Source organism: Lepidochelys kempii, chromosome 9 (genome assembly GCF_965140285.1).
Source record: "Lepidochelys kempii isolate rLepKem1 chromosome 9, rLepKem1.hap1, whole genome shotgun sequence".
Lineage (NCBI taxonomy): Eukaryota > Metazoa > Chordata > Testudines > Cheloniidae > Lepidochelys > Lepidochelys kempii.
In genome coordinates this window covers 18,132,232-18,158,411 of record NC_136388.1, presented here as the reverse complement: position 1 = coordinate 18,158,411, position 26,180 = coordinate 18,132,232, and the positions used below count along the sequence as shown (strand labels likewise).

Genomic DNA, 26,180 nt, shown 5'->3' with positions numbered 1-26,180 from the left:
TGAGTTTCTCTGCCAATATTTTTGTTTTGTGTTGTTCAAAGCATATATTCCTTTAAAAATATTTTCTTCTCCCCTGTTGCTTTGTGACTAACAACAGGGGAAATGGACTATAAACAAAAGACTGGATTGTCCAGCTTGTGTAGTTGTTTATATTTGTGCTAAGAGGTCATAAAATACCACCAAATCAGAATTCTCCACACATTTATACAAGTGGTAGCATTGTACACTCACTCTTCATAAGTAGAAATGGCTAGGGCTCTTCCAAATTGACGGTCCATTTTGGTCAATTTAATGGTGAGAGGCTTTTAAAAATAGTAAGTTTCATTATTTCAGCTATTGAAATCTGAAATTTGTTATACAACAATAGTGTTGTAATTGTAAGGGTCCTGACCCAAAAAGGAGTTGTGGTGGGGTCACAAGGTTATTGTAGGGGGAGTTGTGGTACTGCTACCCTTACTTTTGTGGTGCTACTATGCAGCCTTCAGAGCTAGGCAGCTGGAGAGCAGCGGCCGCTTGCCGGGAGTCCAGCTGTGAAGGTAGAGCTGCTGCCAGCACCAGCAGCGCAGAAGTAAGGATGGCATGGTGTGGTATTGCAATGCTCACATCTGCACGGCTGCCTTCAGAGCTGGGCAGCCGGAGAGCGTCAGCTGCTGACTCTCTGCAAGCAGCAGTGTAGACGTAAGCATTGCAATATCATACCAGGCCATCCTTACTTCTGTGCTGCTGCTGGCGGGGCGCTGCTTTCAGACCTGGGTGCCTGGCCAACAGCCGCTGCTCCCTGGCTGACCGGCTCTGAAGACAGCACATAAGTATGGGTGGCAATACCATGATCCCTTCTAGAATAACCTTGTGACCCCCTGCAATCCCCCTTTTGGGTCAGGACCCCCAATTTGAGAAGCTCTGGTCTCCCCCGTGAAACCAGTATGGTATAGGGTAAAAGCATTCAAAAGACCAGATTTCACGGGGGGGAGACCAGATTTCACGGTCCGTGACACGTTTTTCATGGCCGTGAATTTGGTAGGGCCCTAAAAATGACTACAGAAGGTTCAAGGCAGTACACAATCAGGCTCTAAGGACTGTCAAATGCAAATGATAGAGAAAATGGGGGAGCGGGGGGGGGGAGGACTGCGACAGCGGGCAGAGTAAACTTTTTTTTTCTAATCTCTTTCATTTCTATTAGTCTTAGGTGTTACTTGTAAAAATAGTAAGCCAAAAAAAATGCTATTTGTGTGTTTTCTAAACTGATGGGATCGCTTCATTTTTCTGTATGAAGTGTTCATATGTGTTTTGTAGTAAAAGGTTTATTACTCCCAAACAGGGCGTCTTTCAGTAGGAAATCTTATCTACATAGCAGATATTCTGGCAACGGCTCCCAGAGTCCTGGATAAGTGCTTCTTTAAAAAAAATATTATAAATCAAAATAATTGATATTTGATTTTTCTTTCATATTTTAATTGTTTAAAAGTAATCAAAGGTAAGAGGGATATAACATAAAATGCTGCATGATCCATGATGATGACCTTTTAATGGAGTTCTTCTGTCTTATGTATTTGTATTTGTTTATTTGGATAGGAGAATGGTCCTCAACAAAATGTTTAGAAAGTGGATGTTTATAAACCAGCCCCAATGAGTACCATCTACAGATCCCTTCTCCTTTATTTGGGTAGCACGTTCTGCTTTTCTTCAGTTTAGTGAGAGCAGCAGAAAACTTACTGAATTTTTATTTCACTAAACAATAATTGTTCCTGTTTCTCTCTTTCCTCTTCAAGTACTGTTCGCAAAAATACAAACTAGCTAAAGGAACCCTTTAGCCATCTGCCACATACCCATCTCCCAGCCAAATGTTTATACATCCTTGGTCACTAGAGTGAAGATTCTGTCAAAAAATTTCCATGTCATTACAGTATTTCAATTTGAGGTAATAAAACTAAGTAGTGATGGTTTTAGACCATAGCTAAACATGTTCATGAACTAATTCTCTTGAAGTTAATAGATTGTGAGCCCAGTCCTGCTGCTGTGTAAAAGCTGTAAATCTATAGTATTCATCCTACATATTGATGTATGTGATTGGATGTTTAATTATCATAACATGATCAATATTCATTTTCTAGCCACTTTTAAAAGTTTTTGAAAGGAAACCTACATAGTAAGGCCAAAGTTTTCAGAAACACCCACAAATGTGTGTGTGCCTGTCTTGAAACCACTAGGGCTGGAGTCTCAGTGGTACTGAGGACCCATACCTCCCACTGAATTGATGTTTCATGCATAAGTTTGACACCTTGCAACTAATTTTCAGAAGTGCTGAAGTAAATAGGAGCTGTGAGTTCTCAGCATCAGGTACAAAGTAGCTCAGTCTGGGGCATCCTAAAACCAACACACAGGATGAATAGGTACTTTTTAAAACGTGGTGCTTTGAGCCAAGAAATTCAGACCCCCCCCCCCCAGTGCTATTAAAAAATCTTTATAAAAAAAACCCTGTAAGGATGTTCTACAAAAGTATACCTATTATTATTATTACAATATTCCTCTCCTGGTGTAGCTGCATGATAGGTGTAATGCACAGCAGCCACATAATCTCACAGCTGAGTCTCACCTCAGCAGACTGAATAAAACAGGCAAGACAATTTAAAGCAACTGGCAAAAGTAAGAAGTGTTTTTGTGTGCACGAATAAGAACAGGGGGACGCTGGGAGTGTTCCTTTGAAATTAGGAGGTTGTAAAGTGCTTTGGGATCCCTCCGGATTAAGAGGTAGGGGAAATCCAGACCCCATCAGAGTCACTGGAGAAACTCCCATTGACTTCAATGGGGCCAGGATTTCAGGGACACTTGGTTATAGGGACACAAGAGGAAACACGCTGGCATGTAGTTAGCAAAACCTGGGGGCTGGGGAGGGCAGTAAGCTTGGGGAGCAGTTAGGGAGCTGCAGCCCAGGGCTCTCCAGGGGGGGAGGCATTCAGGAGCCACTGGGACTGGGCAGGGTTTGTGTGAGCCCCCCGCAGAGGTCACTGCAAGCAACATTACCTTGTAGCTGGGCTGACAGCGACTCTTGGTGCTGCTGGTACTTGAGTGCCACCGCCTCGGCTTTCCTCAGCTGGCTCTGCAACTCGTAGTACAGCACGGCCCCGTAGAGGAAGCCAAACGCGACGGTCAGGAGCAAAAAGGTCTGGAAAATCCGCTTCTGTTTTCGGGAGCACATCCCGTTGCCCATAGTCCCTCCTCGGGTCCCGGAGCCCCCCCACCCCAGGCGGGGTAGCAGCAGCTGGAGGGAGGAGGAGGAGGCAGCATTGGGCACCAAGGGACAGAGCCAGGAGGAGGGGACCCTGAGCGCTTAGTTCAGCCCCCTCCCACTGCTGCTGCCCTAGAGCCCGGGGCGCTCTCCGCAGGCCGTCCGGCCCACGTGGCTGCGGGCGCCCCAGGAGCATGCTGCAGCCCTGGGGCGCTCCGCCGCGGGAAGGGGGCTCGGGGGCCGCCCGGGGACGGATGGTGGGTGAGGGGAGGGGATCTCTGCCCCCCCGCCTGTCTTACTCCAGGGCGGGGAGCGGTGGGGGCGGCAGCTCATCTGCTGGGGTGTCGGGGCGCGTACTGGAGGATGGGGGGGGGGAAGAGTTTCTTTACACAGCAGCTTTCCTGGTCCCTGCCATGCTGTCTGCGGGACTTGGGGGGCGAGGGGGGGGATCTGTGCGCTGCAGTGCCCCTGCCCCAGGTTACCAGTGTGTCTGTGGGTGCTGGGGTACGGGGACTCTGTATAGCAGCTCCCCTGTTCTCCTGCCGGGGTTGCTTTGGCAGAAGGGTCAGAGGGCGAGCGTGTTTCTCTCTCAGCTCCCTCCCCTCCGGCCCGCTTTAAGGGGGGCGTCTCTGTGCATCAGCTCCCTCCCCTCCTGCCTTCCTTACGGGGGGGGGGCGCTCTGTGCATCAGCTCCCTCCCCTCCTGCCCTCCTTACGGGGGGGTGTGTGTGGGTGTGTGCCTCTGTGCATCAGCTCCCTCCCCTCCTGCCTCCTTACGGGGGGGGGGGGCTCTCTGTGCATCAGCTCCCTCCCCTCCTGCCTCCTTACGGGGGGGGGCTCTCTGTGCATCAGCTCCCTCCCCTCCTGCCCGCCTTAGGGGGGGGGGGGGGGGAGTCTCTGTGCATCAGCTCTCTCCCCTCCTGCCCGCCTTACTCTGCAGCCACCTGAACGGGAAACAAAGGAAACTTCCCTGCCTGCCCTGGCCACCTTCCAGCCCTTAACTTACGTGTCACCTCCGCTCCTCGGCTGCTCTCTGCAGTGGAATCCCCGAAGGAAGTCCCGCTCCGGGCGCTGCCTCATTGGGCCCAGCCTCTGCCCACTCCCCTCCCTTCGGGGAGCGGTGTCTGTGCGCATTGGGTGCCCGCTGTGTCCGTCCGGCCCACGGGGCGCTCTCCTTCCCTCTCCCCGCCTTCTCCATTCCTGGATCGCCGCCCCTTGGAAGACAGGACGCTTGAGAGCTGGGAGATCCATGTGCACGCACGAGCGCTGTGCGTGTACCTGCCGTGTTACACGTTCCAGCTTGGCACACAAGCGGGGTGTGTGTGTGTGTACACTCTTGCTGCGGAAACAGACCCGGTGTGGACAGCTCCTAGCTGTGGGCACAGGTTGTATGTGGTGCACACGCTTTTCAGCTGCAGGTTGTTATGTTGTGCAAATCAACTAGGGACACGTCTGGTCTGGGCTGTGTGTGTGCTTTCCAGCTGTGCACACCCGTAGTGTGTGCATGTGGCAACAGGACAGTTTGTGAAGGTTAGAATATTGTACACTCCATCTGCAGAAAGAAATGGCGTGTGTGTACCTTCCAAGTACATACAGCTTCACACATTCCTGTTGTATCTTCTTTCCAGGTGCTGGGTGTGTAGGTTCCAGCTGCATACATAGATGTATTGTGTGTGTGTGTGTGTGCCAGGTACATACATGGTTGTATTGTGTGTGTCAGTTCCAGGTGCATACATAGATGGGTGTGTAGGTTCCAGCTGTCTACACAGATGTTTTGTGTGTGTGTGTGTGTGTGTTCCAGCTGTCTACACAGATGTTTTGTGTGTGTGTGTGTGTGTTCCCGCTGCATACACAGACGTTGCGTGTGTGTATAGGTGCCAGCTGCATACGCAGTATTGTGTGTAGGTGCCAGCTGCATACATAGATGGGTGTGTAGATTCCAGCTGTCTACACAGATGTTTTGTGTGTGTGTGTGTGTGTTCCCGCTGCATACACAGACGTTGCGTGTGTGTATAGGTGCCAGCTGCATACGCAGTATTGTGTGTAGGTGCCAGCTGCATACATAGATGGGTGTGTAGATTCCAGCTGTCTACACAGATGTTTTGTGTGTGTGTGTGTTCCAGCTGCATACACAGACGTTGCGTGTGTGTATAGGTGCCAGCTGCATATGCAGTATTGTGTGTAGGTGCCAGCTGCATACATAGATGGGTGTGTGTGTTCCAGCTGTCTACACAGATGTTTTGTGTGTGTGTGTGTTCCAGCTGCATACACAGACGTTGCGTGTGTGTATAGGTGCTAGCTGCATACGCAGTATTGTGTGTAGGTGCCAGCTGCATACATAGATGGGTGTGTAGATTCCAGCTGCATACATAGATGGGTGTGTAGGTGCCAGCTGCATACATAGATGGGTGTGTAGGTGCCAGCTGCAGGCACAAATGTGCTGGGTGCCTTCTTTGCTTCTGCACAGTTTCAAGCTGGAACTTGTGCTGAAGCCCAAAGGAGTGTGAGCAGAGCGTCGGCACATGCTTATTGGGAAAGTGAAGCCACAAAGAAATTGCTGCCCTTAGCCTCACTGGGCTCTACCCAAAGACCCACAGTGCTCCTAGAGCAGAATGAAGGTGGTCGGGACAGGGAGCAAAGTAGAGAAGCCTGGATAGGGAGCAGAGTAGGAGGAACACAGTATTCAGGGAGGGAGCAATGTGGGATGAAGAAGCAGCTTGCTTAATATGATTTTTAAAAACATTTCTTTTGAATATTTTTATTTTTAAAGTTCTCTTATACTGTAGGAATCTGTTCTTCTATAGCCTGGAACAGACATAAGCTGGAATACTGGATATCCTGTAAACTAATGTTTCTCAATGACGGGTTCGTGGACCAGTGGTCCTGGGTATCAAAAAGGTTGATGAACACTGCTATAAACTACAATCACTGACTAGTCCCAGCTATGCATACAGCCATCCAATTAACATGATGGCGAAGGGTCTGATCCTCTTAAACTCTCTGAGAACCTCAGTAGGGGTGTTTCAGAGTAACAGCCGTGTTAGTCTGTATTCACAAAAAGAAAAGGAGTACTTGTGGCACCTTAGAGACTAACCAATTTATTTGAGCATGAGCTTTCGTGAGCTACAGCTACAGGTGTTGCCAGCCTTACTGGGCTCTCAGCAACTGTTAGGAAGTGCTCAACACTTTGCATGATCAAGCTCTGCACCCAGAGTTTTGGAAATGCTGGTCATCAAGGGGTTCACACCAGGTAGTGGATTCCTTTTGAGGTCCTGGGTATCCATGGATTTCACATAGAAGATGTGTGGCGAATGCTCTTTGCAGGTGTGCTTCAGCATCTCATAGGCTCGGGCCCCAATGTCCCTATTAGTTTGAATGGCTGGCTCAGTACTTTACCCTGAAGCGTACAGCAATGGCACCGTGCTGTGCTTTGAAGACTACATAGGAGAATTGGGTTCTTCAAGAACTTTTTCCATCTCTTTTGTTTAATGCACCTCCCCTTTCCCAAATGATTTGTTTGAAGACTCTTTTTGAACTGACCCCGACATCATTTTTGGGTTCAGATTTCTTTCAGCAGCTTTATATTTGGCCTTTTTGTTTCTTTCTGTTGTGGCACCTGTGAGCATGATTCTGCCACCCTTACTCACCTTGAGTATTACCTTACTCCAAGAATAGTTACACTGAAGTGGAGGAAGAGTACTGTGACATTATCTGATTAAAATATGACCACGTAGATAATTGTTGCTACTGTTATATAATTGCAACAAATCTTGTACAAAGTATGTCAAGTAAGGTGTCTATGGAAATGCGATTTGCTGAATGTGATTATGCTATTTGTATGCATGTATCATTTTTGTATCTGAAATTATGAATATTAACAGTACCTGTATTTCAAATGTTTGTTCATGTGGAAACACCAACAAGGTGTTTAGTCAGCACATTGTGAAGGAACCATTCAAGTCAAATGGCCCATCAAAGAACACATAACTCACAATGGAAGATGCCTATCTACACAATGAATTTTCCTGTGAACATTCTAACTGGAGTATGGATAATGGATTCTGCTATGACTAAGCGAATCATGCATGGACATATGACTTGCCATGTGACTCCAACCACCATCTTGTTGCCTGTAATTTTCCACAGTGAGAACAATGCGTTTCCATTCACTTGGCGGAAGCTATAAAAGGCTTATACTAATGGGAGCATTCTAAACAAGGGACTGAGGACCTTCCGGTGATTTGGAAGCAACCAGAGACTTAACAAGCCAGCAGTTTATTTCATTGCTGCTACAAGCCTGAACCAAGAACTTTGCAATTATTGTACATATTTGATTCCTTTAGCTAATTTTAACTATCACTTTTCTTTTTATAAATAAACTTTTAGATATTAGTGTAGTGGGTTAGTGATAGCCCCTCTCCCTCTGGGTCAGTGGGAGGCCACTCCACCTCACTACATCACGGGGCGTTGCTCACGGTTGGAGAAGTCACTCTCGGCTTGTAGCTCTGGTCAGCAATCTGGGTAGAGCGACAGGCAGTCAGGGTCCCTAGCCCGCAATCAGGGCAGTGAAGGATTGGTGGCTCACACCTATACTCAGGGGCGAGCAGCAAATAAACAGTTAGTAGACCGAGCCCTTCATCAGGGCGGGGCAATACAGAGTCTGAGTCTCAGGCCTGCACTCAGGGCCAAGCAGCAAACCAACAGTTCAGAGCCCAAGCCCTTAGTCAGGGCAGGGCAACAAGTCCTCTGAGCTCAGGCCGGGGTAGAGCACCTACACAGAGTCTAGGGGAGCTCCAGCAGGGTTAAGCCTAGCGTCCTCAGTCGGTGGACCATAGATGGATGTAGGCCCTCTGGCCTATGGAAGGAGAGTACTGCCACCCCAGGGTTGGGGCGGAAGGGGGGATGCGGGCCTGCCCAACTCCACTGCATCCCAGCCCAGGGCCCTAAAAGTGGCAGAGGGGTCCGCCACTGGGTCAGCAGGGATCCTCCTGCAACTCGCTGACCTGGTCACAGGCCAGCTCTCAACTAGAAGTTTGTCTAGTTCCCTTGGGCTACTTCCTATCTCCACCTTGGGGCATACCTGGGTTTGTAAGGGGTCCTTTTGCCTCGGCGGGGTAGAAGGTTAGCAGCAGTCCCGGCAACTCCTCCTCGGCTTGGTCAGTGAGTGGCTCCAGCAGCGTCAGCCAGTCGTCAGTGATGCCAGGATCAGTGGCAGTCTCCCAGTTCAGGTACAAGCAGGAGGCATCTGACTCCTTCAGTGGCTGTAGCCCAGCTGACCTTGCAGACCTGCCTTTTGTACTTCCTGTCCCGCCCACTGACTTCCATTGGAAGGGTTTGAGTTTGATGGACCAAAAGTGATTGTATTCTGCAAGAACCCAAGAGGGGAATATTGCTTTAAGTACTCTGGGCTGTGAATGAGTTACTGGGGAAACCAGGAAGGAACTGAAGGCAGAGTGCGTGCAGTGCCATAGGAGGTATGCTTTGAGATTGCACAATGTGACACATCCTGTTTGTTTACTCATTTTTATTTTTTTTTAACTATCGCTATTATTCTTCCATGAACTGTGAGTCTCCTGTGGTTTCCCTCCCTTTTTTAATGTCAGTTTTCCTAAGCTTGATTCCCCAATTATTTTGTAGCGAGGGATAAAACATCTTATTAACATAATTAGTGAGATACAGCCAAGGCCAGCCCTAAAACAAATGGCATCCACGGCAAGGTGCGTCTTCAGCGCCCTCCACTTCATTTGTTAAATTTTTAATACCTTATTTTTTATTGCATTTGTAGCCCATTTTATGATTTTGATGCATGATTTATCTCTGTCATATAAAGTGATAAATTTGCATGCTAGAATCTGTAAATCTGTACTTATTCATGCCATATGTAAGCAAATAAGTGTTCAAGAGTGTTTTTCTGTCTGCTGGCAGCTTACTAAGGTCATACCAAAACCCCAGGTATTTTCTTGGTGCTTCATTTGTCTGAACCTTTCTTTGATGGACATTTGAACAATGTCAATGAGCGAGCAAAAACACACCCTCTTGAATTTTTCTTCCGAGCTTCACCTCATCTCTGCCTTTGTAACCAAACTGTCTATTCTTCCAATGTTTACAAGTTTCCTTGAAGACAGGCTCAACTCCTAAGTTTTCCACCATTTCTTTGGCAGCAGTGATGGCATGTTCAAATCCGTTGTCTCCATAGGCCACAATGAAATCAAGGCAGTAGCAGTCACAATGTCCATCAACTGAGTTTGTAATGCCTCACTTACAAGGTTTACTTGGAACAGGCTATCATGCCAAACCACAATTGAGACCAGAAATTTGAAGTCAGTGATCTAATTTGCAAGGCTTTGTGCCTCGTGTTGGATTCTGGCCTCAGCTTTACTCGCCCAGTTCCATCCGGGTGTTGTAAACCTCAGTCACATGGTACCTCACTGGCCTTGTGCTGTCAATGCAGCTCTCCCAGCAGGTGTAACTTAGCGGCTTCATAGTCAGATTTGTAACATTGCCCGTGAGGCTCTTCCACCTGATAGCTGATGCTGAAAACTGGATTTATATCCTTTGCAGTACTCTGAAGAGAGATACTGAATCTAAAGAAGATGATGCTGCATCTGACAAAACCAGGCTGAGGGAATGGCAGCCACAAGGCATGAAGAAAGCTGTCGTATTCAGCACAAGGATCCCTGCTTGCACGCCACTGTTTCTTCCTTTCACATTTGCACCATTGTCGTAGTCTTGGCTATTATTCTCTTTCTCAACATTCATTAACTGTTCTGTTAGGCCTTTTCCACAGACCAGAAACAGGTAAAGGTTCGAGGAAAATGTAGTTCTCAGAAAGTCTGGAAGTTTCCATGAGATTCTACAAAGGTCCAGAACATTCTAGGAGGTTAGTGAAAAATGAATCCACATACAGAATACCTGAAACATTTTACTTCAAACATTCTATTTTCCCTTTTTGTTGCTAACAAGAAAAGCAACACCCTGAGCCCAGCACCCCCCAAGCCTGGCACCCCAGGCAGTCACCTGGGTTGCGTGCCCCTAAATCATGGATCTACCTAGCCCTGGACTTTGAGAAAGGAGTTGTGTTTTCTGTGCATGTAGCGAGATGATCATTGTCCCTACAGTGGCCTTCCTCCTTTTATGCTGTGGTAGCCAAAGCAGGGAGCATAGCTGTCCAGAATCAGTGTAGAGAGAAATGGCTCTATGTGATGTCCCTGTGCCCATGACAGACCCCAGAGTTCCAGACCAATCTCAGGGGGATGACTTGACGTGGAAGCAGAACCCCCCTTTTTTGGGGAGGGTGTGACGGGTTCGGTCAAAGGGATCCCCTTGGGACTGTCACCTGATGTGCTGAAATTACCTCTGAGCCCGTTTTCCCTGCCAGCTTGGGGCTCCAGAACCCTGCCTTGTTGAACCAGACATGCTAGCCTGCTGCCACACAGACTCAGGGTCTGGGCCATGCCCCTCAGAGCTGCAGACTTTAACCAAAACCAGCTCAGCAGGTTACCTCTCCAGCACCCAGACACCCAGTTCCAAATGGGATCCAAACCTCAAATAAATCCGTTTTACTCTGTATAAAGCTTATGCAGAGTAAATTCACAAATTGTCCGCCCTCTATAACACCGTAGAGAGATATGCACCGCTGTTTGCTCCCCCGGGTATTAATCACTTACTCTGGGTTTATTAATAAACAAAAGTGATTTTATTAAGTATAAAAAGTAAGATTTAAGTGGTTTCAAGTAATAACAGACAGAACAAAATAAGTCACCAAGCAAAATAAAGCAAAAACAATCAAGTCTAAGCCAAATACATAAAGAAACTGATTACAGGTAATATCTCACCCTCAGAGATGTTCCAATAAGCTTCTTTCACAGACTAGACTCCTTCCTAGTCTGGGCCCAATCCTTTCCCCGGTACAGTTCTTGTTAGTTCCAGTGAAAAATCTCAGGTGGTAAGCAGGGGTTTTCTCATGACTGGCTGCCCCTTTTGTCCTGCTCCACCCCCTTTTACAGCTTTGGCACAAGGCGGGAATCTTTTATCTCTCTGGGCCCCTACTCCTCCTTCTAAATGGAAAAATACCAGATTTAAGATGGATTTCATTATCAGGTGACATGGTCACATGTCACTGTAAGACCCCTAGTCTCCATTCCCCATGGACTGGCACACACATACACAGGAAGGCTTTCAAGTAACTAAGGCCATTTACAACTGATTGTTCTGGAGCAGCATTAAGGGCCTCCACTTAATATGTTTACATCAGTGATACAAGTTTATATCTTATTCTCCTAACTCCGGAAATAGAAATAATACATGCAAACAAGTAGGATGAACACACCTAGTAGATTACAAGCTTTTTAATGACACCATACAAGGGGTAGTTAGCATAAACCATATTCCAGTTATGTCATATTCATAAGCATATTTCCATAAAGCATATGAAGTGCAACATCACAGAGGGGTTGGGAGATCCCACTCCCCAGTGACAGAGGATTTGAGATGAAACTAAGGAAAATCATACAGACTGTCCCCACCTCATTGCCTCATGAAGCTGGGCCCAAATGTGGTGTTAATATTTTATAAGGCTTACATGAGAAATGTTGAACCAGGAAACTGGTGATAGCAAATGTTATTTTCTGTTAAATTAGGTAATCCCACATGGCTGTGCCTCACTGTGGGCCATCCTACATGAAGACCTTGGCGGATGGAGAAATATGTAGACCAGCGAATTTTGAGTGTTTCCATCCCCACTGATTCCAGTTCTGTCCTCAGACTGCCTTGCTCTTTAGAAAACCACATGTGGCTTTACAATGCCTGAACAGAAGCCAGGAAGAGTTGATATCCAACTTCCAGGAGAGAAATCTCATCCCCAAAATTGTCTCCACTAGTATTACACTTTATACTTAATTCTCAACAGCAAAATCAGAGGAATACTTCATCAACATGTTTTATTTGTAAAATCTCTATAATTCATTAAGTATCTGAAATAGAGACTTTAAGACAGAGCTTGCTAACAACCGGTTACATAACTGCAGAATGAAATAAACTGAGGCTAGAAAAACAAACACAGTACTGCAGCTGTAAAATCTAAATGAATGCAGATAAACCCGCAATTTTAAACAAGATAAAAATATAGGTCATGAGCCTAACAACTTTAGTGTGGGTCCACTATCACTTTCAGCTATCCAATATCATGAATGTCATACTGGTTAGCAAGATTATCCCTGCCAGGAAGCAGCTCAAAAATACAAAACAATTTTCTAAATCCAGCTCATGTTTATTCCTGGCAAGAACCGTTTATTTTTATTTTTTTAACTTTCATGCTGCTATGCTGAGCAAAATACATAAGAACATCTTTTACAGACTGCAACTATTTGTCGTAATTACCACCTTTAGTTGCTTAAAGTTATAAAATCAAATAATGTATATTTCTAGACAAAGGAGCTTTACAGATTTATTCAGAAATATAAAGGAGAACAGCAGAGTGGAGAGAATTGCTGTATTTGGGGAAGACCTGTCATTTATGCTAATTTCTTGCAGACACCTAGGCTTGTGAATAACATTATGTATGTACCACTATTGAAATCAATGGGGCACTTACATGCATAAACAAACTCATACAAATATGTGTTTGCAAGATCAGGGTCTTAATTTGCAATGCATTGCATGGCAATGAACTGAACATTGGTTGAAAAAGTAGTTTTATTTTTCTTCCCAAAACCCAATACATTTGTTAGGTTTCATAAATCTTTGACATTCCCCACATTCTCCCAGCCTTTATGGTTTGACTTTCGACTTTATGGCTTGTTTTTGACTAGCAAATATTATGACTTTGAAGCACAGAATGATAGAAATGTACACGGTGCCCTCCTTTATTGTGAGACTCATGCGAGTTTTGAGAAAGAAGCTTAAGCAGTCCTAATGAATGAGCCATTGAGATGTTGCTACACAGATGAACGGATGGCCCTTTCCCTCAGGAAGATCTGCAGATCCCCTTCACTGGACTTGCAAGCAGTTGTTCCACTCTATAGGACAGAGCCAACTGCAGACCCTGCGGGTGAGCTCATGAATCTCTGCCTGCCCTTGCCTAATGTGGGGTTTTGATGGCCATCACAATCCTGTAGTTGGGTTCAGACTTGACAAACGTCAGTCTATTCTCACTGTTGGACTGAAAGCACTATTAATTAGTTTCTATAGATGTAGTTATTTTGGTGATATTCTGAACTACGTTCTGGCAAGAAAAAAAAAAGACGAATTTACCAGTCTTACTACAATTCATTTGCTTTTACAAATCACATCTGGCAGCTGGTCCATTTAAGAGCAAGGCCTGAGAAATGTATCGCTAGCCGTGCCGGGAGAGTGGTCCAGTTTGATGACTGTGATGTGCTGGGGCAGGGGTTTAGTATAATGATTCTACAACAAGTGCTGCTAGCGTCATGTGTGTCAGCAGGGCTGTCACAAACTACGTGGTGGGGCCCCCACAGTGCCCACATGGCACCCGAGTGACTTCAGTGATCAGCTTTTTGCCATTCATTTCAAGGAGAATAGGATTGGGCTTTCTCTTGCCGTTATGTTGGCTTGGATAGTTTGCTCTGATCTGTGTTCTGGTTTATGCATTCCAGTCACAGTAGCTGTGTTTTATTTATTGTTTGGTTTTATGACCTGTATTGTGAAAGGCTCTGAAGAGCTTTATATGAAGGTAGCCTATAAATTAAATGGTTGATGGATCTATCGTATAATTTTAATGCCTCATATCTCATTACACAACGCTGCTTGCAAACAGGAGCAAGAATACAGGCAGCTCTGCCTTCAGGTCCCAACTATGGCCCCAGACCTTCCAACATTTACACACATGGGACTCAGCCTACTCCTGTGGTTAGCATTTGTAGGATCCAGACTTAAAACACATTAAAAATACAATTTTCCAGGACAAGAACAGATTCACACACAGTTTCTTTAATAAACTTAAATGGCCCTGGTTGCAGTCTGTTTTTAATTATAGCTGCTTTGGGTTCTTTACATTTACACAGCATTTCAGCTTGCAAACAAACCATCTTGACTCTTGTTTGCTGGCATGTTAAATCCTTGCCAATAGCATCTGGAGCCTGGGAACAGGTGCTGTTTTATTGGTCTATAAACCAAAATATTTTAAATATCCACTTTTCTGGGGCTGGGGCCCGCCCATTCAGGGGGTTTTCTTTCCAGATACCAGATGCTGTAACCCATCAGGAGGCTTCCTCCAACCCTTGCCTTTATCTCCTCCTTCCCATTAATCCTGCCTGCCTGCAACCCCTCTGCTTTCAGCTTGTCTCCACACCCCTTCTCCTCACAGCCATCCCTCATCTCCCCATTTAGCCAGCTCTCTCTGGGGATCATAGGAGTATGTATAGAAGTTTAGTTTATTATTTCTGTACAGTTGTTCTAACAGGATGTGTGAGAGGGCAGAGAGACCTTTGATAGGAAGGGAGTCCCAAATGGAGTGTTTATGAGAGGACCCCTGATGTGCTTGAATTGGCTCTATTAATTGACATCAGAAACTGGCCCTTAGTTCTCAAAAAATCTGGTTTGCCTTGCGCTTCCCCAGGCCACACCACTGTCTGAGCAGGAAGAGAAGAGAACCCTGAAGCTGTTTGTTTTTTCCCCCAAATATTAAAACTGATGAACTCAGTGGCTGGAAAAAATGCAAGAAGGAGGAGGAGACCTTCTTAAGCAAGGAAATATGAGCCAGCCTGCAGGACAGCATGGAGAATCCCAGAGGATGAGTGCCACCTAGTGGAACGCTGGAGATAGACATGCAAGAAAAGCGATCTTTTACATTTTTGATGTGCAAGTAGTAGGGGACATGTTGTGAGACAGAGGAATCACTGAGCAGCCTTAGGGTGCTAAGCAGCATTAATAGCCAAGGAGGGAAGTGTGAGAGAAGAGAGGGTGACAGCTGGCAAAGCATGTGTGGCTGTTGTGTATGGGTAAAAGGATTAGGGTTAATTAAGTCCCTGATGTAGCTCTGTAATAAAGGAACTGAGTTGTTTATTGAGTCAACTAACTGCTTAGCTAACAAAGGAACCCCGAACAGCACTGCTCAGTCTCTATAGAGGAGCACTTTGCTTGAGGAACAATTGCCCGCGATGTTATGCAGACTAATTGAAATATGCTCTGAAATGCCATGAAGCTACATTTGACCACAAATATATTTATCTCTTATTTATAAATCCCATTCAGCTTGTAAATGCTTCACAGCAATCAACTTTTTATATTTTTGTAAAGGACTGTGTAAACTATGGCTTATTGTAAATAAAGGCTAAGGCTATTCTTGCTAATAATTGTGTGCTGTTTACCGTTGACCACTGACATGATGTTGGGAGGTGTATATCTCTGATCAAACTATAATCTAAGCATGCAAATAGAAATAATAAGGGAAGTTAATAAAGTTGTAACAAGCAAGTACAAGACCCAACATATCTGTATTGGCTTGACTATTAGGCATTATGTGTTAAGGTCTAGATTGAAGGCTTGATTTGTAGTTAGTCAAAGAAGGTCTCAGGGTTTGACTTCAGGGTATAAAATTTATCAATATGTATCTTGTGACAGTTTAGTAATACATTTGGTTTTAAATAGGTAAACCAGAAACCCACATATGGTAGCATCTTAGGAGCTTTTTGCAATAAGAGCTAACCCCATTGACATATTAAAACAATTGGGAAAGGGACTGATGAAAATGGTTGGGTTAACTGTCAGAAATGTAGTTATGGGCAAGTGGAATCCTAAAATTGGTCTTCAAGACTACTAAATATGAATAGGGGGCTGAGACTTGACTTGATCAGATATAGTCCTGGATGTATGTAGGTAGAATGGGAAAAGGTATATAAAAGGTTGTCAACCCCATCCCTAGCTGGGACATCAGAACAATGATATGGGACAACTGGGTAGGAAGCCTAGCCCAGCGTCTTCTTCTTGGAGTGATCTCTACTTATTTTTTCTTCCTTCTGTGTTTCTAATGGTCTCCATAATGTTATAAGTATGCACAATGTAAGATTGTAAATATTGTAGGCCCCTCCCATGATGAGGGCCCTCAGACCTGGCCGGGGTGTTTTGATTAGGCCTGTCTGTACTATGTATTGGATCCAGAAGACTAAAACTACGTCCAAATGAATCGTAGGGGCTAGGCACTGTAAGGACTACAAATCTGATGATGCAGGGTTTGGTACTTTGGGGGAACACTTTGGACTTGGGTCTGTGATCCTGTATCTGGGCTAAAGTGGAAAGTCAATAGATCATACAGGGATTGCACTGATAGGCTTGGAGACTGAAGGGCTAACGGAGGCTGGAAGAGAAAGGAGGCCTGCAACAGCTGGGCCGATTTGCCAGGTTTGAATATCCAATGGGATGGGAGCTAGTAGCAGTTGCCTGTGTTTGGTTTTGGAGATTTGGGCGACTCTAGTTTGTCAAATCATTCAATACATGACTGGTATTAAGGCCACACTGCAGCTGCGGGGCCTGCTAGCACCAAGCTCCAGCACATTTACTCCTTCTCACCAGCCAGCCTCTGAAAGCTACAGCCAGTAAGCATTGGCTGTAGTGGCAAATTCTGAGCTGTGAATACTCCAGAGACTATCCTTCTTGTCTGGGGAGACCCTGTCAGTCACCTTGGTCTGGGTTGAAAATCCTTGTGCTAGGGACGGTGTCTCATTGCCAGTGCTTAATTTGTAATGAAAGATGTGCCGGGGCTCAAGCAACTTTTTTACATTGATAACTGATGTAGCAAGCCCACAGATGCCAAGGCTCAGCCGTGGCAAGCCCTGGCACAAATTAACCACTGCTCATTGCAGACTAGCTGTGGTGAAGATGAGAGAGCTTGTAAGAAAAGCGATTGCCTGCTAAACGTTGTTGTCTGTAGTTTTATATCTGGGATTATTTCCAGCTCCACTGTGTCAATTTTAACCTGCTCTGTCCAGAAGTGTCTCACTCCTATTATCTGGATTGCCTCTGCTAATTCAGAGACACTTAGTGCTGCCCTGGAACTCCATTCATCAAGCGTACCATTGCAAGAAGGTGTCTGGGATTTTAAAACTACAGGAAGTGCGCACTATGAGAGGGGTTGAGTTTGTATAATGTTAATAGTGAATGTTCTTGTATACGTTTGTTTTGTTGTTACATACGTCTCTGTTGAGGAAACTTAACTAGAGGTTACTGGTAAGTTTACTTTATCTGTAAGTTGCCATTAGCTGAACTGTTGCAATGCCACCTATTGGCCTGTCAGAGTCATTACAGGAGGTACTCTATTGTATTGTCAGTGTATTTTGCTATATTACTTCTGAGTAAAGCTGTTTCTGGCTCCAACTTGGTGTTTAATACTTTTCTAAGAGTAATTAGTATAATTTGTCCTTATCTTCTAGGTCTATGGCATTATTTAGGCTGAAGTTGTTCCTGGGAGCTACCATGGTACCCTAGTAGATGTATACAGTGCGTATCCAGGTGAAGGTACCATCAGCTGTCATTCTTCCTGTGAGTAGAGAGCTGCTGCAGGTAGGTGGATAGAGGATTTGGACCCTGTCCAATACTGCTGTTGGGACCTCCCCCAGGATCTCCATTATCCTCAAGAATATCAGGCTCCCAGGCAAGAGGTGAGCACTTGCTTGTTCCCAGGTGATCAGGGCAAGAAGAAAGGGTCACAGTATGAACAATACAGGAAACCACTTTATTGTACTTTAGCTTATTCTTACACTTATGTATATCAACTTTCTATGATTTCAGGTATAGTTGTCTGTAGTTAAATTAGAGCTCATAAATTTTCTCCTAGTGTTCCTCCAATCTTATCTTCTTAATTAACTCTAAGTAGCCATCTGAGTAATGAATCTGTTATTTGTAACCAGTGCATGTTGCACCCCAATAACTAATCTTATAATTGCAATAATGGATCAGGCTACAATGTAGTCATAGCATAGTACTGTACTCCAAGAAGAACCCTTACAGAGCTACATCAGCAGGTATTCATGCATGTTGTTCTGGGCCAGGCAGTGGAGACTCTCTTGCAGGGATGGTGTCCAACTGAGTGAATTTTTTCAGAATTGCTTAGTGTTGAAGAGCTGGAGAGCTACTTCATATAAGAAGTAGAGTCACAGAGTTAAAATATAACTATGGCATGACCTTCTGACATGGTTAACATTGTGCTGTTGCATTATTATGACCCAGCGTGATCTCATATTGACCTGGCATCATGCAATGTGACATAAATTCAGATTTGGAATCGGTCCACAGTACTGCTAACCACAGGCATTCAAAAATCTTGAATCAGATTCCCCCAATATTATGAGATTTTTTAAAAAATAATAATTTGGGGGTTCTTTTTTTTTTCTGGTTTCTGAGTTTTTAGAGTGTACTCACCTCACGTTTTCAAGCTTTTATGCACAACAGTGGGGCCTAAAATCTTACTTTTTAAAAATGAAAGCTAAGAGTCTTATGCAATCTATCGATTCCAGGAGCTGAGCCTTTAAGAAATACACCAAAAATCACAAGAACTGTGATAAAATAGTGAGAATTGGCCACACTGGGTCCATCTGCTGGTGAGATCACAGAGAAGGTGTTAGATTTCTCACTATCTTAGAACAAGCTGTGTTTTCATATCCATTGTGATGGAAATATGACTCATGGGGAAATTCTGTACCAAAAAATTAAAAAATCTGTACACAATATTTTTAAATCCTGTAAAATTCTGCATAATTTATTTGTCAAAATAACACAATATAATCACACCAGTTTCAATTATTTTTAATTTCTTTCAAAATACCTGTCTGCAAGTATGTCTGTTACAATACAGACAACAAAAAAGATTCAAGAAATATTATTTGACAAATAGATTCCTTATTAGGCATATTAATACAGAACTCTGAATAATAATTCATTTAAACTACAATACAGAACCGTATTTCCTTCACCTCTCAGAAGCTGTGCAAAGGCTTGGAGGAGTCAGGGGTAATGGAGGAGCTGAGGGAAAAGGAAGTAATTGCTGGGAATGAGCCTGGGTGTGAACTTGGAGGGTTGTTGAGTATGGGTGGGAAAAATATGGAACAGGTTTTTTTGAGGGTTGGGGAGGGATTGTTAGGGAGCTTCCCCCATGCAGACCCTGGCTGACCCCTAGTCTCTCCCATTCAGTCAGGCACATTTGCCCCTGTTCCCATGTGTCCCTGCACCCCCATGTGTCCTTGCACCACCATCCCCATGTGTCACTGCACCCCTCATCCAGCCCCCTCCCCTTATGCCCATGTAGCCCTGCACCCCCCATCCCCAGGTGTCTCTGTGTCACCACTCAGCCATCCCCTTTTCTCCATGGGGCCCAGACCCCCTCCCTCGTCCCCAAGTGTCCCTGCACTCCCTCAGCCAGCCCCCTTCCTCATCCCCACGTGTCCCTGCATCCCCTCCCCAGGTGTCCCTGTGCCACCACTCAGCCACCCCCTTTTTGCATGTGGCCCTGCACCCTCCTCCCCCCTGAGGCCCTGTGCCTCCACTCCCATTCAGTCCCTGCCCCCAGTCTGTCCTCCCCCACTAACCCTTATGAACCCCTTTCTGTGACCTCCCAGCAATCCCATCTGCCCCACGCAGTCTGTCTCCTGACCGGGCCTGGCAGGGGCTGTGAAGAAGGCACTACATGTTCTTTCTCTTCTCTATGGTAGCTGGGGCTAGCCAGGAGTGGCTGCTCTGTGCTTGTGCCACAGTGTCCCCTGGTGGGCAAAATATGGAACTGCAGCAACTTTCCGGCAGAAGCTATTTTCTGCAGAAAAAAATAAAAATATGTGCAGCACATGAATTATACACATGCACAGTGGCACAGAATTCCTGCAGGAGTAAAATACAACTTCAACATTTTCACTTATTTCAATTTAGACATGAGCACCTAACCCAAGCTCCAAGTGGAAGGTAGGACTTGCCATACCAGATCATGCCAGTATCCTAGCTAGTCGAGTGATTCTCAGCCTACAGGGCACTACCCTTGGGTACATTCCAGGGGATGCCCAGTGGGATGAAGGGTAGTGATGGGGAAATTGAATCCAGGGTTTCTAGGAATGAGCAAAGAAAGAGCAACTTGCTCCCTCCCTCTCTTTCTGCTGCAGCAGCTACTGTTTTGCCTTCTCCCAAATCCAGTCACAGTGGACCTGTCCCTTCCTCCCCATCTATGCTTTTGGGCAGGGGAAGCGATGCTTCAAGGGACTGTGGAGAGTTGGCTTTACATCTGCTGGAAACAGCACTGCCTAGAGCTGAGGACTGTGTGTGGGGCAGGGAAGTAGAGAAAAGAGATGTTGCATTAGCACCCCTAACCAGCCCCAGTCCTAAACATCACCAAGAACGCCCTCACACCATCATTCCTACAGTTGTCCCTAAGCACGCTTCAACATCCCCATCCCTCACAGCACCCAGATATCAAAGCCGGGCCCTCTACTGTCTGCATGCAGAACTGACTGCCTTTGGTAGGAGTCCTGCAGGCTGAAAGGTTGCAGGATAGGGCCTAGAGACTCCATTGATGTTTGGAGATGTTATATGTGTTTGATTTAAACAAGCTAGTATGACAGCAAATCTCCCACTTCCATGCATACTGACAAAGTCCCAAATATGTCAAGTTAACATTTGCTCTCTCCTTTCTTAAAGGAATCTTCTTTTGAGATTAAAACCCACAGACGCTCCCACATCTGATAGGGCCAAATAACACAGAGAACTTATATTTTTATTCTGAGTTTTCCTCATATAGAATGGGATGATTTAAGAAAAATCCTAGACATTTAGGTAGGAAGTGACACATGAATACTGCTCATGATGGAGAGCAGTACGCAAATGGAAAACAGCAAATATAAGTCTGGCAAGGGCAGTTTGGAAGCTTGGCTCCAGATGTACTTTAATCTTCTTTATTCAAAGAGTAAAAATAATAAATGCAATCACAGATTAAAGGGGATATTCTTGGGAATTGTACAGAATTGTCAAAACTAAAATTACAGCTAAAAGGTTAGAGTAAGGGGATTCTGCCTGAGTATTTTTAGGAAATATTTAATTTGAATTTAGAGAGGTTCGTTAGCAGATATTTTGTATCCCTCATGACAATATGATCTTCATTTAAATGACTGTAGTAAGCGGCTTGCAAAAATATGATTGTGGTTATGTATTCCCTGTTCAGAGGAAACTTGGACTTATGTCAACACCTCAGGAGTTAAGTAAGCGGTTTATTTTGAAGTTTCTAATTAAAAATGCCTTCATGTTTTTAGGATATTCAAAGATAGTATGTATGAAGATCATTGTATATAAATCAGTCCTGCACCAATTAATCTGTCTGTAAAGATTGGTTTACTTTTTAATAAGACAAGACATACTAACTATCACAGTCATGTATTACATTAAGAAAGAGCAGTATCTTTGTCAGCCAGTTTTAACACATTGTAATGAGAATATGTAGACTGAAATATTTCTTACAACTACAATCTGATGGTGATATGCTGATGCACTCTGCCTCCCAGTTAGCATGGTACAGTTCTGATTTTTAATTCTGCCTTAAAACATCATTACTTGTGTCAATTGCTGTACAGACCACTCAAATATGGTGCAAATGTTCATTTTCACATTGTCACATTATCTATTACAATATACAAGGCAGTGAAATGAGAACTTCTCTGCAAAATTACCGCATGTGCACATACAGGAAGTTATTGCCATTTGGAACCCCTCTTCTCACTGACAGAAGCTCCCTTGTCACTCAGGCAAGCAACCTTAGAGTCATATTTAGTTTCTTTCAGTCTCTCTCCTCTCCCTCCCCAGCATCCAACATCTCATCCAAACTGATGAGTTTTCACTACAGTACCTCTAAAATCTTGTTCTTTCTATCCCCATTGTTAAAACCGTTGTCCATACCTTAGTTATCTATTTTGTCTTGACTATGACAACCTCCTGTTTTTGACCTCAGTTTCCTCCACTTCATCCAAAATGCTGCTGAAAAGATCATGTCCAGAGAAATTGAACATTTTTACTCAGAAAAAAATTGATCTAATGCCCATTGAAGTCAATGGGAGTCTTTCCATTGACTTCAATGCACATTGGAGCAGGATAAAGGAGTTTATGAATTGGTCATGTAGTTCATGCATTAGAGTGGAGCACAGAAGACACAGGTTCGATTTCCAGCTCCGCCAAAGGCTTCTCATGTGACCTGGTGTAAGTCACTTAATCTCTGTGTCTCAGTGCCCCATCAAAAAAATAGAAATAATTATTACAACTGGTCAGGAAATATCCCCTTGTCCCCCATCCCTCTCCATTAAGGATTTCCATGAAAATAAAACATTTTTCATTTTAAGGGAAATCTTTCTACATTTTTTCCCCAGGATTTTGGCTGAAATTGGAAAAAAATGGTTGCTGAAAACTGTTTTTTTCCCTTTTTTCCCCCAGTAAAATATGAAGCCACAACAGATATAATGAACAAATTTCCACTATGACAAAAAAGCCATTTGTTGAAAAAATGTTAGAATAAAAAAATTTGACTAGCTCGTGTGATGATAATTCCCTATCCAGGGGCAGGAGTGGGGACTGAAGGATAAATTAATTAACGTTTGTTGAGGTGCTCAGATACTAAGGTGATAGAGGCTGAAAAGTGCATTGATTGGCAGACAATTCCTATTTCAGACAGATTCAGGTGCTCAGTTCCTCTGAAACCCATACTTAATATTTTAAAAGCTATACTTTGCCTCCTTTCAAAAGGGTATTGAATTGACTATGTTTACATCTGTTTTGCAGTGATAGGTTTGAATGTATTTTTAATTTATTGTAATTAATTAGGTACTATAAGGCTAGTCACTATCAAAGTAAATGCCAAAGAAAGAAAGTTAGAACAGAATAAAAGACAAGTGTTTGTGGATTCAGCAGTAGTATCTCTGAAAAAATAAAATTTTGATATTCTTACATTGCACTCTTCTTCAGTAGATCTCAAAGCACTTTAGAAAGCAGGTCAGTATCTTTATTCTCATTTTATAGATGGAAAAACTGAGGCAGAGAGAGGGGAAGTGACTTGCCCAAGATCATCCAACAAAACAGTGGCAAGGCCTGGAACCCAGGTTTTCTAGATTCCTAGGCCCTATCCACTAGGCCACACTGCCATATATTTTACAAATCTGTACACAGTTTTTATTCAGTGATTTAGGACCTATTCCTAGAGTTCCTTCCCAGGTAACATTTCCATTGTGGTTAACAGACAGGGTCAGACCCTTATAGTTTTTCTTATTATTATAGGGCCAAATTCTAACCCCTTTGGTATGTGCAGAGTGGTCCTCTGCCTGCAGATCTCTCCACTTCCGTGCAGATGCCTCTGCTACACCAATCACTTCATTTCACAGCCAGATCAAGAGGTGCTATATATGAACCACATAGGGAGATGACTGGGTGGGCCAGGGAAGGAGGAGAAGGGTGCAGTTCAGGGACATGGCTGGGGAGATTCACATTGTCCCCATTCCCAACTCTGTGTGCCTTAATTGGCAAAATTAATACAGATCTAGTCTGCATTTGTTTTTCTGATTAGCACCCCATCCCCTCAGAGAGGCCACAGTCAGGAGTGGGCGTACCATAGGGTGGCACCTGGGGTCAGAGCTGCTGTAGGAGCCCAGTATTGTCATTCCCAAGTATTCAGATATGAAAATACAGACCCCATTAAAAACCACAAGATTTAAATAATAATAATTTTATTTATATATATATATATATATATATATATATATATATATATATATATATATATATATATATATATATATATATGACCTCTGGTTTATGTGCGAGAGTTGGCAACACTGTTTTTAAGTTATTTATAACCTCTTTTTTTTAATGAAAACTGGGTTTCTATGTAGCTACATGCCCTTAGAAGTTGGGGCTTTAAGGATAACATCCCCTATAATAAGACCAGTGATAAAATTACCGGAGTTGACAACACTGAAGGGACTTGGTTTCCTGGGGTCCCCTGGGATCCATCGGCTTGGGGGAGTGGGCCTTGTACAGTTTTCCTGGGGAGATGGGGCAAATTACACCCCAGCAAAAAGATGCATGGGGGAATCTCCATGAGATTTTCTCCCCAACATAAACCTCTTCTACAGCTTCTAATGCAGGAGGGGATAATCTGGCCTGGTGTTTGCCCCATTGTATTGTGGATGATGGTGTAGACTTCCTAAATGTCCACCAGATGGCCCCAGCTCATTAATTGTTAAAGAGAAGTCAGTCTTCCTTATACCTTGACTACTATCATCCCAGGTTATGGTGAGCACCAATGCCTCAAGGAGGCAGGGGAGTAACGCTGTTTGCCAGGGTGTTCCCCCTCACTGATAGGAATAAGTTCTGTAAAAACAAGAACTTTTTATTATTATTAATTTAAAAATTAAATGCCACATGTACCCCCTTAGACTCACCATGAAAAAGTTAACTAATTGAGGCCCACATGCTCCCCACGCCCTTAGAAAGATCTGCAGGGAGGGGGAAACTACTTCCCGAGCTCCACAAGGCTCACCTCACAGACGTGGCACTTCAAGCTCCCCAACCAGGGGTTTGTAGAGGGGGCAATGGAACTCTCGAGATTCTTGCTAATACATACCAGCTGCCACAGTTTACACATTTTACCATTTCTGGTTGGCTAGGACAATGGTTCTCAACCATTCCAGACTACTATCCCCCTTTCAGGAGTCTGATTTGTCTTGCATGTACCCCCACATGTCACCTCATTTAAAAACTACTTGCGTACAAAATCAGACCTAAAATACAAAAGTGTCACTCCTTCAGCACTTTTTGACTGGACTACAGAAATGCAGTGCACCAGGCATGAAGCCTTCAGCACTTAGGAAACTCCATTTAGTACACAACTCTGCAGCGCATCTCCTCAGCAACACAGACTACCGTGCACACATCAGACTTGCTCTCCGCTACCCTGTCTTCCCACACAAGTTCAAGGTCTTGGCCCTCATTTTCAAAGCACTCTATGGTCTGGGCCCAGTGTATCTGAAAGACCATTTAAAGCATCGGGACAAAGACCATGGTCAACAACTTCACTCCTCTGGCACAATGAAACTCTTAACAATAAGAGTAAAGATTGTCTGTGCAGGAGCCAGCACATTCTCTAGGGGCTTTCAGAGACTGTGGAATGAACTCTTCCAAGAGCTATGGACCATCATAAACCTCACCACCTTTACCTCCAAGTGCAGGCACATTTCTTTGATCTTCTCTTCTCTAATCTAAATACATAGCAACTGGTATATTTATAAACAACGTACCAAAACAAGACATTCCATTGCACACAATTCTGCCCCTGGGGAGAGGATGAGAAAACAAATAGCAAGTGACAGATGTGCAGTCACATTGCTTAATGCACTACTGGAAGACACTCAGCTACTACAGTGATGAGCATGGTGTAAGAACCTATGTAGAATAGAGTAGAATCTCTTTGTGTCTCAATTCCTCATCTGTAAAATGGGGATATTAATACACACTTCCTCCCATCCTTTGTCTGTTGTTGTTGTCTATAAATTGTTCATCTCTGACTGTACATTTATATAATGAAGCCCAAATCTTGGCTGGTGTCCCGTAGGCACTAATGAGATACAAATAATAGCTCACTGATAGGTTTTTTTGTCCATAATTTTGTAATAAAATTCTGGGAACTATTTTGAGATTCAAAGCTTTTGAGGGAATCTTTGTCAGAAGTTTGTAATGTGCTTTGAGTCTGCACACGGAACATGCTGAAGAAGTGCCAAGTGATGTGATAATGATCTACAGTTACTGCCTTGGGATAACCCATAGAGCTTCATAAAATCCTTTCACCGAGCCACAGCGCTACACACTCGGGCTTCAGCAGTCTTGCAATACTTTCTTATTTCCCCCTCTTGTCTTACACTTGCTTTTCATTGACATGGGATTCCCGAGGTGCCAGTGAGTTGCTTGTTTTCACTGCAAACTCAATTATACACATC

The 26,180-nt window shown here is 44.2% G+C and overlaps 1 protein-coding gene across 4 annotated transcripts in view; it reads right to left on the bottom strand.

The window, feature by feature from the left end:
- Nucleotides 1-4,303, bottom strand: part of GOLIM4 (golgi integral membrane protein 4) — a 65,213-nt gene extending 60,910 nt beyond the window's left edge. For all 4 annotated transcript variants that reach the window (XM_073359451.2, XM_073359452.2, XM_073359454.2 and 1 more), the window contains exons 1-2: nucleotides 4,232-4,303; nucleotides 3,022-3,259 (exon numbers count right to left, since the gene is read on the bottom strand). In XM_073359451.2, coding sequence (XP_073215552.1) covers nucleotides 3,022-3,208 — 187 coding nt within the window. In that variant the 5' untranslated portion in view covers nucleotides 3,209-3,259; nucleotides 4,232-4,303. The remainder of the gene's footprint in view (nucleotides 1-3,021; nucleotides 3,260-4,231) is intronic.
- Nucleotides 4,304-26,180: the final 21,877 nt, after the last annotated feature.